The 14,295-nt window shown below is 51.3% G+C and overlaps 6 protein-coding genes across 6 annotated transcripts; 3 read left to right on the top strand and 3 right to left on the bottom strand.

Moving 5' to 3' along the window:
- Positions 1-562: 562 nt before the first annotated feature.
- On the top strand, positions 563-1,021 carry M431DRAFT_458252 (hypothetical protein). The gene has a single exon (XM_024915326.1). The coding sequence runs from the start codon at positions 693-695 to the stop codon at positions 981-983; it is 291 nt and encodes a 96-aa protein (XP_024772828.1). The 5' UTR covers positions 563-692; the 3' UTR covers positions 984-1,021.
- Positions 647-2,385, bottom strand: M431DRAFT_509496 (hypothetical protein). Its single transcript, XM_024919299.1, has one exon. The coding sequence runs from the start codon at positions 2,017-2,019 to the stop codon at positions 1,060-1,062; it is 960 nt and encodes a 319-aa protein (XP_024772827.1). The 5' UTR covers positions 2,020-2,385; the 3' UTR covers positions 647-1,059.
- A 301-nt stretch (positions 2,386-2,686) lies between these two features.
- On the top strand, positions 2,687-3,844 carry M431DRAFT_88905 (hypothetical protein; the record flags this gene model as incomplete). The annotated part of the gene is made up of 5 exons (XM_024923958.1): positions 2,687-2,730; positions 2,795-2,814; positions 2,929-2,979; positions 3,065-3,664; positions 3,726-3,844. 5 exons carry the CDS (start codon positions 2,687-2,689, stop codon positions 3,842-3,844), a joined length of 834 nt encoding a protein of 277 aa, XP_024772826.1.
- Positions 3,845-4,074: 230 nt separating this feature from the next.
- M431DRAFT_521362 (hypothetical protein) lies at positions 4,075-5,279 on the bottom strand (the record flags this gene model as incomplete). Its single annotated transcript, XM_024920465.1, has 3 exons — positions 4,075-4,555; positions 4,663-4,987; positions 5,126-5,279. 3 exons carry the CDS (start codon positions 5,277-5,279, stop codon positions 4,075-4,077), a joined length of 960 nt encoding a protein of 319 aa, XP_024772825.1.
- Positions 5,280-8,466: 3,187 nt separating this feature from the next.
- On the top strand, positions 8,467-13,021 carry M431DRAFT_89465 (hypothetical protein; the record flags this gene model as incomplete). The annotated part of the gene is made up of 6 exons (XM_024924028.1): positions 8,467-8,532; positions 8,615-8,643; positions 8,749-8,797; positions 8,858-9,107; positions 9,195-11,660; positions 11,733-13,021. 6 exons carry the CDS (start codon positions 8,467-8,469, stop codon positions 13,019-13,021), a joined length of 4,149 nt encoding a protein of 1,382 aa, XP_024772824.1.
- Positions 13,022-13,259: 238 nt separating this feature from the next.
- M431DRAFT_521360 (hypothetical protein) lies at positions 13,260-14,273 on the bottom strand. Its single transcript, XM_024920464.1, has 3 exons — positions 14,037-14,273; positions 13,858-13,963; positions 13,260-13,796 (listed from the first exon to the last, which is right to left on the bottom strand). The coding sequence occupies exons 1-3, from the start codon at positions 14,174-14,176 to the stop codon at positions 13,284-13,286; spliced, it is 759 nt and encodes a 252-aa protein (XP_024772823.1). The 5' UTR covers positions 14,177-14,273; the 3' UTR covers positions 13,260-13,283.
- Between the last annotated feature and the right edge of the window lie 22 nt (positions 14,274-14,295).

Genomic DNA, 14,295 nt, shown 5'->3' with positions numbered 1-14,295 from the left:
CGGGATGCAGCGGGTTAGGAGGAGCAAGTGCTTGTGCTTCTCCTGATCTGAGATCCTGAGGCCAGCTGTGCGACGGCCGATAAGCAGAAGCCAAGCGATTCCGTGAAGGTCGCAGCGAGCGAGACGATTCGATAGTGAATTAATCAATCAAACGAGTGGCTGGCGATGAGTGCAAAGCAAAAGACGGGCCGCTGCGAAAGGCGTTCGCGCGCGGTGAGGCGATGGCGATCCCTTATCCTTATGCTTATGACATTTGTGGCCATTCAATGGCTAGGGGTCTTTTTTTTGGGTACCTTCACCTTTGGAACACGAGGCGCTGGACCCGGCGCCGGGAGTACGAATCGCCGGCCCAGCCAATACTGTATCATTGGATTGCAAACGGCGAGCCATCCTTGCGCCTTTCTCGTATTACTGCATACGGAGCTGAGCTGATTTGCCATTGATTGCGGGCTAGTACCAAGCTGGAGATGTTATTCAGGTGTTATCAGTTAACTTATCGAGCACAATAGGGCTGATTTTGCGATAACAACGTGGCTGTTGCCGAGTAACAAAAAGCTGCCTGTGATTTATATGCAGGTACCGCACGGATGCTTCATGTGCTCCAGATACGATGAGCACAGGCATTTTCAAACAAATCTTACGACAAGGGGTGATGAATCCGTTTAGTAATTATTAAATTCAAGAAGAGGAAAATGAGATCAAAATCGATCATATTATGTATTGTGGTTGTGCCGGCTGTTCCAATGATGCTGCTCAAGGGTGGTGTACTAGATGAAGGCGTACGGAACAGATGCTCAGAGGAATGGCGACGTCTCCAAAAACCCAAACGGGCATCTTCAACGCGCGCAAATCGCACCGGCAACTCACACCAGGCCAGCGAGCAAAGGACCAAGACGGCCTCTGCTCAAGGCGCTGGTGGAGCGTCGCTATTTGCACGCAGACTAGTTGACTTGACACGGAAGAGCGAGTTCGAGGCAACTTAAGAGTGTGCAGATGGGCAACAACACGAAAAACAACATAATGTACAAGATTGCCGTGAGAGGAGAGCAAAGAATGTCATCATAAATCCTTGTTCCCGTTCGGGATATCCTCATCGTCATCAACATCACCGTCGTCTCCGCCGACGTCCAAGACTCTCTCACTCACATTCTTCAGCACGCGCTCACTCAGCTTCTTGACTCCTTTCCATATTCCCATAAGGGCAGTAAAGGCTCCGATAATCACAAACACGAGGCTAATGTTTTCCACTCTGGCCCTTCCCCCTTGGCGTCTGCTGGTTCCCGTCAAGCTGCGCAGGTTCCACCAATGCCACGGTGACAGTGCAATCATGGATTTGAAGATGCCAACGAGCCCGAGAGAGAAGAATCCCTTGAGAAAGTGCTCGCCCCAGGTCGTCGGCGGTTCCCAGTCGGGCTCCTTGATGGCTTCAATGTCTGTGACGACGCTTGTAACGGCATCACTGACAGTACCGAAAGGATCGACCCAGAGGTTGAGGATCGGGTCGGCCATGAACCCCAAAAAGAAGATGCTTGCCACAAGGATAAACAATGTCAGGCCAGCTTGAGCCCATTTGCTGCTTAGCATCGAGGCCCAATGAAGGCGGACCAGCCGGTAGGAGAATTTGCACGTCGGGCATTGCCAGTAGTTTCTCTTGACTGTCGGATTTGAAAGTCGCCAAGAATTAAGGCATCCCTCGTGAACATACTTTTGCGATCCCTTGCACTTGCAAGGAGACAACAGCCTTCCCAGCTCGGGGTCGTCAGACACGTATATCGGCTTGCTCGACTTGGACGAGTTGGCAGGATACTTTGGCTCCACGGTATCCAGGCAAATGCGACATGTCCGTGGCCTATATCGCCTGTGTCTGTGTGTAGTGTCTGGTGACGGCTGGGCATGCGAAGATGCATACTCTCTCGTGTGGTCAGATTCCGTTTGTTCCTCGTGATAGGCGGTGGTGGATGTCTTTTCGTGGACCGACGATTGGTACGGGGTCCTAACCCTCTCTCCAAACCACTCCATATTGGCTGTGATACCTCGAGAAAATGGGATGGCCAAACTTGGTTATCAGCTTTTGACGCGCCAGCAGGGGTATGAGCCTGGTTATCGTTTAAGGAATAGTTGGTAAAACAACAAAACAGCTTTGGAAGTCAAAAATAGTGGTGGCTTCACATGGTATACAGAGTTTTGCAAACTCTCTGGTTACCTAGGCAGCAACGCGGGGAAGAAACCGAAAAAAAGGTACGCGCCAAGTCTTCACACAGATGAAATAAAAAGAGGCCACTTCATCGCCTTGCGCGTCACATCCCGAGGAGCCCAGCTAGCCGAATTCTCCGGCTGTGTGGCAGCGGTGATATTTTGCTGGTGGAAATTTGTCGAAGGAAAAAGCTGTCTGGTAGTACAAGTTACTTCTTTGGCTTAGCTGAGATGAATAAGGCACAAGGGACAAGGGACAAGGGGAGAGCTCCCCACCGGAGCCCGGCAAAAGAAAAGTCCGCCCGCCAAACTGCCTGGCCCAAGCTTGACGCGCAGCTCAGTGTGCCTGCTGGGTGGGATTGTATTATGGCCGAGCAGCTCAGAATAGCTTCCACTCTAGCAAAGCAAAGCAAAGCATTGGAGCACCGCAGATTCACACGCACCCCGCACGCAGAAACAATCAGCCCGGTAGACTATCGATAGGCATCCAGACATGGCGGACAGATACTCCTTCTCCCTCACAACATTCTCGCCCAGGTACGCAGGTTGATGTCATCTCCAGCCCCAAAAGACCCCTCTGCTAACTGGCCCTTGTTGATAGCGGCAAGCTGGTGCAAATCGGTACGCACTCCTCTCGGCTCGACAGCCAAGTCTATTTCACCGAGTAGTTGGACGATGGCATGGCATGGCTTGAATGACTTGGAACAAGGCTGACATGTAGAATCTGCCCCGCAGAGTATGCTCTGAATGCGGTCAACCAGGGTATCACTGCTCTGGGTATCAAAGGTATGCTGGAACTGAACTGAACTGCCCTTGGAGGAGGCATGTCATGTCATGGCATGACCGGCTGGCTAATGGCGCAAATATACAGCTACGAATGGCATCGTCCTTGCTACCGAAAAGAAGTCGTCTTCCCCTCTCGCCGACCAGAGCAGCCTGTCCAAGATTAGCCACATCACCCCCAACATCGGCACCGTCTACTCCGGCATGGGCCCCGACTACAGAGTACTAGTCGACCGAGCGCGCAAGGTTTCCCACACAGGCTACAAGCGCATCTACAACGAATACCCTCCCACCAGAATACTTGTGCAGGACGTGGCCAGAGTCATGCAGGAGGCTACCCAGTCAGCTGGTGTCCGACCATATGGCGTCAGCATGCTGATTGCGGGCTGGGACGAGGGCATCGACCCCGAAGAGGAGGAGACGGAGGCCAAGGAGGGCGAGGAGGTGAAGAAGACAAAAAAGACTGGTGGTATCCATAAGGGAGGCCCCATGCTGTACCAGGTCGACCCGACGGGCAGTTATTTCCCCTGGAAGGCTACGGCCATTGGCAAGAGTGCAACCAAGGCCAAGACCTTTTTGGAGAAGCGATACTCGGAAGAGCTGGAGCTGGAGGACGCCATCCACATTGCCCTGTTGACGCTCAAGGACAACATTGAGGGTGAAATGAGCGGAGATTCCATCGAGATTGGTATGTTACTCCCCTTTTTTGGCATGAGTGATGTTTGTTCTAACCTGTGTTTCTTTCCCAGGCATTGTTGGCCCCCCAGCTGACCACCTGCTGGGCGTTGAGGGAGTGGAGGGTGCCACGGGCCCCAGATTTAGAAAGTTGACTCCTCAGGAGATTGAGGATTACTTGTCAAGTCTATGATAGACGTGCCCATACACGGTATGATGATGACGCAGGCTTTGATGTACAATAATGAGGCATAAAGCTTAATAAACAAAAGAATTTTGGCACATGGCAATATTGATTGATGGGGAGAGGGGTGAGCATCAGGCTGAAGCTTAGAGTTGTGACGTTCGTGGTGTACTGTAAAGATGGCTTCTCTATTATACCTTGACCATGATCTGGCGAGAATCTGTTATCCTTGGTTCTGTCTATGTCTTGGCAGTTAGAATAAAGGATGCCCGCGGACCAGCAGCCACTCCTACTATCTTGGAACTCTCGGTAGCATCAAAGGGCACATTGACCCATTCTTCTGCTCTCTCAATAGCCTTACCAATCCCAAGCTGGCCATTGTTATTCTCACCAATGACGTAAATGAGGCCATCCGCTGTCAGTGCGATGGCGTGTGACTCTCCGAGAGCAACATCTACGACGTCTTTCCCGTCGTCGATTTCTGTATAGTTGGGCATGCCAGAGAGTTGCTGGAAAGCATGTCCTCGGCGATGATGATGATGAGAACTGCCTGATGCCTTTGACGTCGTCGACGAAGTACTAGAAGAGCCCCATACGTAGACACTGCCGCTCGTCGTCAGAGCCGCAACGGCGGTTCCGCCAGCCGTGACGCATTTGACGGGATCGTCAGCCGAGGCGATTTCATGGAGATCGGGTACCGGGCCCGGGGTTTCAGACGGTCTTTTTTGGGGGGTTGGGGGTCAGCCCTGGGACAAAAGGGGTCCGGAATCGGCTGGCGAGGCTGCTTTTGGGGGAGGAGGAGGAGGAGGAAGCTTAGTATTACCTACCGGTTTGGCGGATCGATGTCTCTTCCTAGACAAGTTTCGAAACGAGAGTCGCCAAAGGTAGAGACGGTGCCGTTGGAGTGGAGGATGACGAAGCCGGTGCTGAAGGCGGCGATTTGCGTCGCTGGAGGGGTGCAAGGGAAGATGGCGTCAGGTTTGGGGGATGATACTGACGAGTGCTTGACGAGCTTGTTGCTGTCGTGGGTGTTTTTGTCTTGGACAATGGTTAGGATTTGGCCGGAGGTGTTTTCGGCTGACGTGTAGAGGAGCTCGAGATGCTGAGGCTCGGGGGCGAGGCCGGCGACGATGAGGCGCCCATCTTGTCGAACTGCAGAAAGGGCCTTTTGTCAGTATTGGGATTCCGAATCGGAGGGTTTGGGGATTATGTGATTTCTTGGCGTTGAGTGGTCGGGATTGGGATTGGGATTGAATGATATGATATGTTATTTGATGGAGATGAGTATACCAATGGTGTAAGTGAGGCGCGAGACTGGCCGTTCAATGGCTGTTGCTGAAAGAACTTTTGTAAAGGCGAAGAGGTCATGAGGTTCGTCTGTGAGGATCTTTTGCGATATAGAAAGCTGGTTCCAGGCATTGAAGCCTGTTGCGAAAAGATTCATCGGAATACGCGGATTACATGGCAATTGGGCAAAGGGATTTTTTGAATGTTGGCGATGGCGTTGAAGTTCAATTGGTTGCTTTGGGCACTACAAAAAATCCTGGGCTTCCAAGTGACAGGAATCCCGATAGGCTATCAGGCTGCCTAGTACTGCATGCAGTTACTACTGCACAACACCAATCATGCGTGCATTTTGTCTCTACTCCGTACAAAAGGACACTTTTTCGGATTGAAAAGGACAGATTTTTTGACTTTTCTTGCTTCCATCACGCAGAGAGTTTGGCAACCTAGCAGGAAGGGCTTGATGCCATCGCCGGGAGTACGCGGGCTGAACGGTCACATGGATCCTCTTTTCACGCAGACTAACGGCTCGAATCCAATTGGACGCTGTAAAGAGCTGGCGGGTTCATGCCGCTGCGTGACTGATGACTCTTTTGCAAAAGTTATTCACGGGGGAGCTGATCGCTTCTCGTTCTTTGCTCTTTGTGGACATCTCGATCCTACTTTGTAATTTCCTTTCTGTCGTGAGGCAAATAAGCATCGAAGTCATCTGCCCTCTTTTTCAACGGCAAACGTGTAAGTTTAAGTGTGCTAGTGTTCCAGCATCGGTCTTACCCCGATGTTTTTTCTGGGGCTGGTTTGTTCGTTTTGGGACTTATTGGGGACAACTTGCAAGAATACGCTCCTTTTTGAGGATACGCTCCTCTTTTGAGGGACAACGAACTCCATCGTGCACAAATTAACGTGTATGTAAGTTGTAAACTAGCTAGCACTTGACGTCTAAGCCACATCACATTTCTTGTGACTCTTCATATGTATGTATGACTCCCAAGGTGTAAATGGGAAATTGGACAAAAGTTCCTTGTGCGGACTTGACCGTCCAGCGAGATCCGCGATGGTGGGTCGAAACAAGTCCCGATCTGTGTTGTGTGGGAAATGCCGGTGTGTGGCTTGTCATATCGGTGCATCTCGAGGTTTTGATTACGGCGAGCTGATATTGTTCATGCAAGGATATTACATGCAAGGCAGCACTTTTCGTTTTCTCGTTTCCTTGTTTTAAACGAGCTACATGAAACCAAATGTTTGCTATGCTAATTCAAGTTCGTCGGTGCCTTGTCAATTCGGCCGAGATTGCGTTGGTGCAGGAGGTTTCATCTTTTAGGCTCCGGTATACGAGTAATAATCCATCAATTGTTGCACGTCTATTCGGTCATGATGATCGCCGTGAAACTTGGTAGGCGGTAGCCTCCGAAATAATACACGCATCGGATTATACCTAGATGCCTAGCCGAATCCTTCGAGACCAATTCCTTCGTGAGTTCCGTGGAGCCTTTTGGAAAAAGAAAAAAATTATCGCAAAGTTTGCCGTGCCCTTGTGACCATAACGCGTTTACCGGGTAATTGAAGCCTTATGAGGGCCACCCTTGTCTATTTCGTATACTTGCCAATGAGAGACAAATTGCCGAGTTGGGAAGCAAGCAGCGCTCGTGGGGCTGGGACAAGCATAGTAGCAGTAGTAACAGGGAACCTGAGCCTGTATTTGGCTTTACAGTGTCATGGTTCTTTGTAAATGGTTACTAGGAATAGGGACTGTGCTGTCGGGTACGAACTGCAGCCATCATGATTGGATGTAAATGGATGTGAATGTGCATCCCTAAACTCTCCGAAGTATTATCGGCATGCTTGATCCGAAGCGACTGAGATTTTATCTGGGCTCGTATATTGCCCATGCTATTATTCGGCACTGGTATTTTGTTTCCGAAACGAATGCGTGGTTTTTAGCATCAAATTTGGGCATTAGATTGAGAGGTTTTGTGTGTTTAGCTGCCAACTTGAGCAACGTCAGTTGAGTCGTATGCTCTCGGAGGTATGTATTATCAAGTATCGGACTTACAAGAAAACTTGAACAAAGATGCGGAGCCTTGTGTGGCTTCTTGTCCCACCGTCTAAGCGTCCCTACCCTATGTGACTGTGATGTGTGCACCGTTGTAAAGAGAATTTGAAAGCAGATCGTGATTTACTAGTAGTATTTGCAATCATTGAGACTGAATTTTGGTAACATTTTGTTTGTCTGCTACCACCAAAAGTCCTTGAAGCTGATTCGACGTCGTCATGTTACCCCCAAAGGAGACACACACATCGACTCCCCCACGTCACCCAATTGCGTCTCCTCCTCTTACACCTTTGTGCCGACTGTCGGGAAAAGAGGCCAGCAGCCAACAGCAGGACAGAACGGCGCTGTGTCCCACTTGCGGGACGAGCTGCTTGCAACCACGAACCGTGACGCCTCAGCTGTTGACGCCGCGTCTCTCTGCTTTCTGCTTTGGGGCCCATCGATGCTAATTAAGCTTACCTTACCAGCAGCCCTGGCTAAAGTCTTAGCTCCAGACTCCAGTCCCAGTCATACGAAAATCCCGTCCTTTGCAAGGGCTGGCATGAGTCCATCTCCATTGCCGTATCCAGCAGCCCCATCTGCTTCTGCTTCTGCCCCGTCCGAGTCGAGGTCGAGGTCGAGTCCGAGGCAACCCCGCAACCAGCAGCGTCGCCGTCGTCGAGCCGGGATCCTGTCGAGGACGAGATCAAGGACAAGCGGCCGTTTCCCCTTCCCATCATCATCATCCCAGTTCCAGCCCCAGCAGCGAGACCGCCTTTTGTACGGCTCCGCCTTTGCGTCTGCCAGACACGTCAGGCTGCCATCCTGGGCTCGTTGCCTGAGTCACACTTCCAGGGCCGCAGCGGGAGCGCCAAACTACCGCCGTCCCATGTGGCGGGTGACTGGGGAACTAGCGGCGGCTGGCGTGCAATCCGGCAGCTCGAGCCCTGCTCCGGGATCTGCTCCGGGCCTGTCGCCTGGTGACGTGCTTCGGCGGCCCTGCCCAGACGCGGATGCAGACGCAGACGCAGACGCACAAGCACAAGCACAATGGGCCGCCGTGTCCAGATCCTCAAGCTCTTCTGGGGCCTCGCTGGCACCCCTGAACATCGAGGTGACTAGCCCGAGCGTCGAGAGGTGGGCAGGCACTAACACGGAGGCTGCTGATGCTGCTGCTGATGCTGGGGATGGCGTTGCCATGGACGAGGCTCCCGGGCCCGGATTCGATATCAGGGAGCCTCCGTCCGCTCCAGATGGCGTGTCCTCAGGCTCCCAGGCAGCACCACTGTGTGAAGATGGCGAGCAGACAGGAATAATGGCGTCTAGAGCGTATCAGATTGAGATGCTCGAGCAGAGCCTCGAGCGAAATGTGATTGTGGCTGTATGTTTTTTGCCTCCCTCTTGATGTTATTGTTTGGCTTGAGACAATGTCCATTGACCAAAGGGGTGTGTGTATCGTGTAGATGGATACAGGAAGTGGCAAAACTCAGGTGTAAGTCGCATGCCCCCCTTGTGTGGCGTCAGTACATCCATGAGGCTATCGTCGGCATCCCTTGCTTTGTACTGCAGGCTCATGCTGACCTGGGATTTCTCTTAGGGCTATTCTTCGTATCAAAAAAGAGCTAGAAACTTGCGATCCAAAACAGGTGAGCCGCCCCTTGTAAACGGACACGAAGGAAGCACTAACGGAAGCTCCTCGTTAATAGATCATATGGTTTATCGCGCCAACAATCTCGCTGTGTTCTCAGCAACATGACGTACTTAAGCTACACATTCCTACCGTGTCCATGATGATGCTGGCTGGGGCGTCCAATATCAATGCTTGGGGCCCGGATATCTGGAGTACCCTCTTGGATACAGCTCGAGTTGTCATATCGACGCCTCAGATCTTGCTAGATGCTCTTGACCATGCGTACATTACCATGAATCATCTGGCGCTGATTGTATTTGACGAAGGTGAGATCTTATGCTGCACGCAATCATAGAAGAAAAATATCTGTGGCATAATTCCAACTGCTGACACTGCCTCCTTGATCCATCTAGCCCACAACTGCGTTGGCAAAAATCCTGGCGGCAAGGTCATGACGAATCACTACCATCCACGCAAGCAAACTGGCCAAAGTGTTCCATCCATCTTGGGCTTGACAGCAACTCCAAGTATTCAGTCCGAAAAAGAGGGCCTTGAGGCTCTGGAGATACTGCTAGATGCAAGATGCATCTCGCCCACTCTCCACCGTGACGAGCTTCTCAAATGTGTCAAAAGACCGACCATATCGCACGTCATCTACAATCCTCGCCCAGATGGCCCAGAAGATATGACTCCCACTATGCGCGCCCTGAATCAAGTATACCGTGATCTAGACATAAGAGAAGACCCCTACATACATCAGCTACGACGTGACCCCACGGATAAGAACATGCGTAAGCTGGCCGAGGTCATTGAAAAGTACGACACCTACACGCAGAATCAGATGAAGTCATTCTGCTCTCGGTCGAAAGAGATATGCAAACAGCTTGGCCCCTGGGCTGCTGATCTCTACATCTGGAAGGCCATATCGGCTCACCTGAACAAAGTGGAAGGAGACCATGACCTCGCCAGCCAGTGGTGGATGGACGCGGAAAAGAAGTACTTGGCCCAAGTCTATCACCGAGTCAATGTTCAACGTCCTCCCGAGACGCCGCAGACGTTTGATGACATCTCCGACAAAGTAGGACGGCTCTTATCCGAGCTTCTATCCACACAAGAACACAACGTGGGCATCATATTCGTCGAGGAGCGCGTCATGGTGACGATGCTCTACGAGATCTTGTCTATAAACCAGGCCATCAAGGCCAAATACAAAATCGGGACCATGGTTGGAACCTCGGCGTATGCTACACGGCGTAAGGCCGTGTATGAATTTGGCGACAAGGCCGATTACAAGGATTTACTGAGCTTTCGACAGGGCAAGATCAACCTACTCATTGCAACGTCGGTTTTGGAGGAGGGTATTGATGTGCCTGCTTGCAACCTTGTCATCTGCTTTGATACCCCGACGACCTCAAAGTCGTTTATTCAAAGGCGTGGTCGGGCTCGGAAGAAGGACTCAAGACTCGTCATTTTCTTTGAACAGGCCAACCCTGCTCTTCGGAAATGGGAAGAGAAAGAAGAGGAGATCAAGAAACTGTTTGATGACGAGCAAAGAGAGTTCCGCGAGCTTAGTCAGTTGGAGGAGGCCTCGGAGAACCCGGCCGACATCTTCTTCATTGTGCCGTCCACCAAAGCGAGGCTCGATTTTGACAATGCCAAAGCTCATCTTGAGCATTTCTGCAGAGTCTTGTCTCCGGGTGAATTTGTCGACAGCCGGCCAGACTACATCATCCATCAAGAGCCTGATTCCAAGGACCTGCGTTGCACCGTACTGCTTCCACCGTACTTACCAACGAGTCTGAGGAAGCATAGCAGTGCGTCTGCGTGGCAATCCGAGAAGAATGCTACCAAGGATGCGGCTTACCAGGCCTATCGCGCTCTGTTTGATGCCGAGCTAGTAAATGATAATTTGCAACCCTTCAAGGCTAGCGATATGGGCAGCATCGATGCTCGAGCGTCTGAAGTGCTCGTTGAGCCGATTATGAAGCCATGGCACCACGTTGCTAAGGAGTGGCGCAACGAATCTAGTGACAAGTGGCTCTACTCTCTGACTTGCATTGATGAGGATGGTCAAGTGGCGAGCGAGTATGAGGTTTTGCTGCCCGTCCAGATTAACCAGCCCCAGCCTCTGCAAATGTATCTCGACCGCAGCCACAAGATGGAACTGCGGCTTTCTGCTGGAACTCCCATCCCTCATGACAAGATTATGGATCTGCCAGATCAGACGTCCACTCTGCTGGCGCTTCATTTTGGACATCGGTGGCCTATTGAGCCAGTTGAGCATGTAATCAGGGTTTGGGCAAAGGGCGAATCCTTGTCGATGCATCAAATCGGCGAGATGACATACGATCCGGAAAACGAGGGCGTAAAAGAAGGCCAGTACCTCATCCGAGATAATACAAAGTCTCCTTACACATACAAGGATACTGTTGGATTCAAACCCGCCATAAACCAGGTGCAACATGCATTCTACGAATATGAAAAGGCGCCAGAAGACGTCCCCTATCTCGTGCTCAACAAGTGGACGCGGAGAACGGATTTCTTGCACCGCCTTCACGGAGACCCTACCAAGGAGCAGGCGAGCAGCAGGCCATATTCACGAGTGTATCCATCGCAATGGGCGACGGTCGATACGATCCCGGCGAAGCATGCGCAGTTTGGCATGATGATTCCTACCATCATCCACGAACTCGGCGTCATGATCATGGCCAAGGAGCTGGCCAAAACTGTTCTCTGGGATGTTGATATCAAGAATCTGGAGCTGGTTAGGGAGGCTCTAAGCGCGCGCAGTGCTGCTGAGCCGGTGAATTACGAGAGGGTGGAGTTTTTGGGCGATTCTATACTCAAGTTCTTCACTTGCATTCGCGTCGCTGCTCAGTGTAAGTGACTATTGCTGCTTGCATATACAATCTTTGCTTAGTTCTTCTGCTGACCATATTGATGCTACTTAGATCCCGATTACCCCGAAGGCTACCTCTCGCACAAGCGGGACAGGCTTATTTCCAACTCTAGACTATACAAGACAGCCATTAACTATAGACTGCCCAGATTCCTCATTACAAAGCCCTTTACAGGCCAAAAGTGGCGTCCACTATACTTGGACCCGATTCTCCAGGAAGAAGATGCCGAGACAACTACAGCGAATAGAAAGGTATCGACAAAGACACTTGCAGATATGGTTGAGGCACTCATAGGAGTCTCATATATAGACGGAAGCCTCGATGGCGGCCTCGAAGGAGGCCTTCACAAAGCGGTCAAATGCCTCTCCACGTTTCTCCCTGAAACCAACTGGACAAGTGTGGAAGAAGATAGGCACATTATGTTCGACAGAGTGCCACAGGGCGAACCGCTTCCGCCAACTTTGGAGCCGGTGGAGAGGCTGATCGGATACTCGTTTCAGAAAAAGGCCCTTTTGATTGAGGCTTTGACGCATGCTTCATTTGCGGCAGAAATGGGCAAGCGATCCTTCGAAAGACTCGAATTTATTGGAGATGCCATTTTAGACAACATCATTGTTACGAAACTGTTCGATGTGAAGCCGGAACTACCCCATTTCAGGATGCATACACTCAAGACGGGCATGGTGAATGGCGACTTCCTGGCCTTTATGACCATGGAGCACGGCTTGACATCGACAGAACCTACCTTGGGAGAAGACGGCAATGTGAAAACCGTAGAGACAACGTCTTACTTGTGGAGTTTTATGCGACAAAATTCGGAGCCTATTGTGGTTGAGCGCAAGGAAACGATGAAGCGACATGCCGCCTTACGAGAGGAGATTCTTGACGCCATGGAGAATGGCACTCATTACCCCTGGGCGCTCCTAGCTGCGCTGAATCCAAAGAAGTTTTTCTCTGATGTGTTTGAGGCGATTCTCGGCGCTGTGTGGGTTGACTCCGGGTCGATGGATGAGTGCAAGGCCATTGCTGATCGGTTTGGCCTTTTGACATACTTGGACCGGTTGCTTCGAGATGAAGTCCACGTGCAGCATCCTAAGGAGGAGCTGGGCAAATGGGCTAATACGGAGACGGTCACGTATGAGCTTGATATGAGGGAGAGCGAGCAGAATGCGGCTGAGAAGGAGTTCTTTTGCAAGGTTCTTGTTGGGAAGAGGGAGGTGGTGGCGGTTAGGGGAGGGATCAATAAGGAGGAGGTGAAGACGAAGGCTGCGACGGAGGCGATGAAGATTTTGGAGCGGGAGAAGAGGAATGGGGAGGGGGATGTTGAGATGGGTGAGTGAGTGATGATGATGATCATGTTTTTTGACGACACTGCGTGAATGATGTTGAATGAGCATTGCGTGGTTTTGGGATATATAAAAGGGATTGAGAGACGCAGATTTTGTCAGTCTCCATGTTGGGAACTTTTGGGATTCGTTTTGATGAAAGAGTTTGATAGATCAGACTGTGTTTACTTCTAGAGCGGTGCTCGGGCCTTTGAGCCATTTTTCAGAACCGATACAAGAATGAACAGAGAATCATTTTTTATTCTCGTCTATTATTCTAAGCGTGCTTGTCCAGCTCTTCTAGTATAAGATCAACCAACCATGCCAAAATGGTGTCCATGTCGCCATCCAAGGGTCCTCCATCCGGCACTCTGATTGTTTCCCGCTCAAGCACATCGGTCTTATACTTTCCCTCCACATCCCCATCCTCAAACATCCAAGAATGCTCAGCCACGTAATTCGGCCAGACGATCTTGTCGACGTAGCCAGGGGGATCAGCCCAGAAGCCCTCGAGCGTGACGTATCCGTCTCTAGCCTCCCGACGGGCTTTAGCCTGCTGGTAAGAAGCCCGGAGGAAGACTTTGACGTCGAGATGGGGCTGGATGGCGGCCATGGAGGGGGGGTAGAGGAGGAAGCCGTCTAGGAAGCAGAGATGGAGGGCGGATGTGGTTAGGGGGTGGTTGGTGGAGGAGAGGTGGGAGGTTACTTTGGATTTGAGGGCGGAGATTGTGGATTCAGGGACGGGGCATTGACCGACGGAGTTTTTGTCTTGGTAGGAGTCGAGGGTTGGCTGAGTTGAGTTGAGTTAGTGAATGACTGTATGAGATGATGAGGGAGGGATGTGAGTTTACGGGAAAAGCGGCGTGTTGGCGGATATATGAGAGAGCGTCGGCCATGGCGGGGATGTCGATGGATTCGGGACAGTCCCAGTCGAGGAGGCCTTCTTTCATGGGGAGTCTTGAATATTTGGCGGTGTTAGTTAGTCTTGGAGGTTTTACTCATAAGATGAGTTGTGAAGAAAGGATCTCACTCAGTCTCGGGCCTGTAAAAGTCATCTTCGTGCAGGATAAAAGTGCTGGGGAAGATGTCGCGGAGGAGGCGTGCGAGGGTTGTCTTGCCGCTGGAGGAGCAGCCGGAGAGGGCCACGATGAGGGCCTTTTTGTCTGCCATTGAGTGAGGCTTTTGGCGATGCGAGATTGTTAGTGCTGGTGTTGATGAGGTGAGGTTTTGACTGAACTGTGGGAGTTGTGAATGGATTTATACCAAGCTGGGAGTGTTTGCCGTATTAC

The sequence above is a fragment of the Trichoderma harzianum genome (assembly GCF_003025095.1).
Source record: "Trichoderma harzianum CBS 226.95 unplaced genomic scaffold M431scaffold_8, whole genome shotgun sequence".
Lineage (NCBI taxonomy): Eukaryota > Fungi > Ascomycota > Sordariomycetes > Hypocreales > Hypocreaceae > Trichoderma > Trichoderma harzianum.
Note: the sequence above shows the minus strand (reverse complement) of the source record. Positions and strands in the feature narration are given on the sequence as shown.

What these genes read in the sequence shown, in the direction of transcription:
- M431DRAFT_509496 (XM_024919299.1), bottom strand. Translation starts at nt 2,019, where the DNA reads ATGGAGTGGTTTGGAGAGAGGGTTAGGACCCCGTACCAATCGTCGGTC.
- M431DRAFT_458252 (XM_024915326.1), top strand. Translation starts at nt 693, where the DNA reads ATGAGATCAAAATCGATCATATTATGTATTGTGGTTGTGCCGGCTGTT.
- M431DRAFT_521360 (XM_024920464.1), bottom strand. Translation starts at nt 14,176, where the DNA reads ATGGCAGACAAAAAGGCCCTCATCGTGGCCCTCTCCGGCTGCTCCTCC. An exon ending in TTTTACAGGCCCGAGACTGA is followed by an intron (nt 13,964 to 14,036) that starts GTGAGATCCTTT and finishes CAAATATTCAAG; the next exon opens with ACTCCCCATGAAAGAAGGCC. An exon ending in GCCAACACGCCGCTTTTCCC is followed by an intron (nt 13,797 to 13,857) that starts GTAAACTCACAT and finishes AACTCAACTCAG; the next exon opens with CCAACCCTCGACTCCTACCA.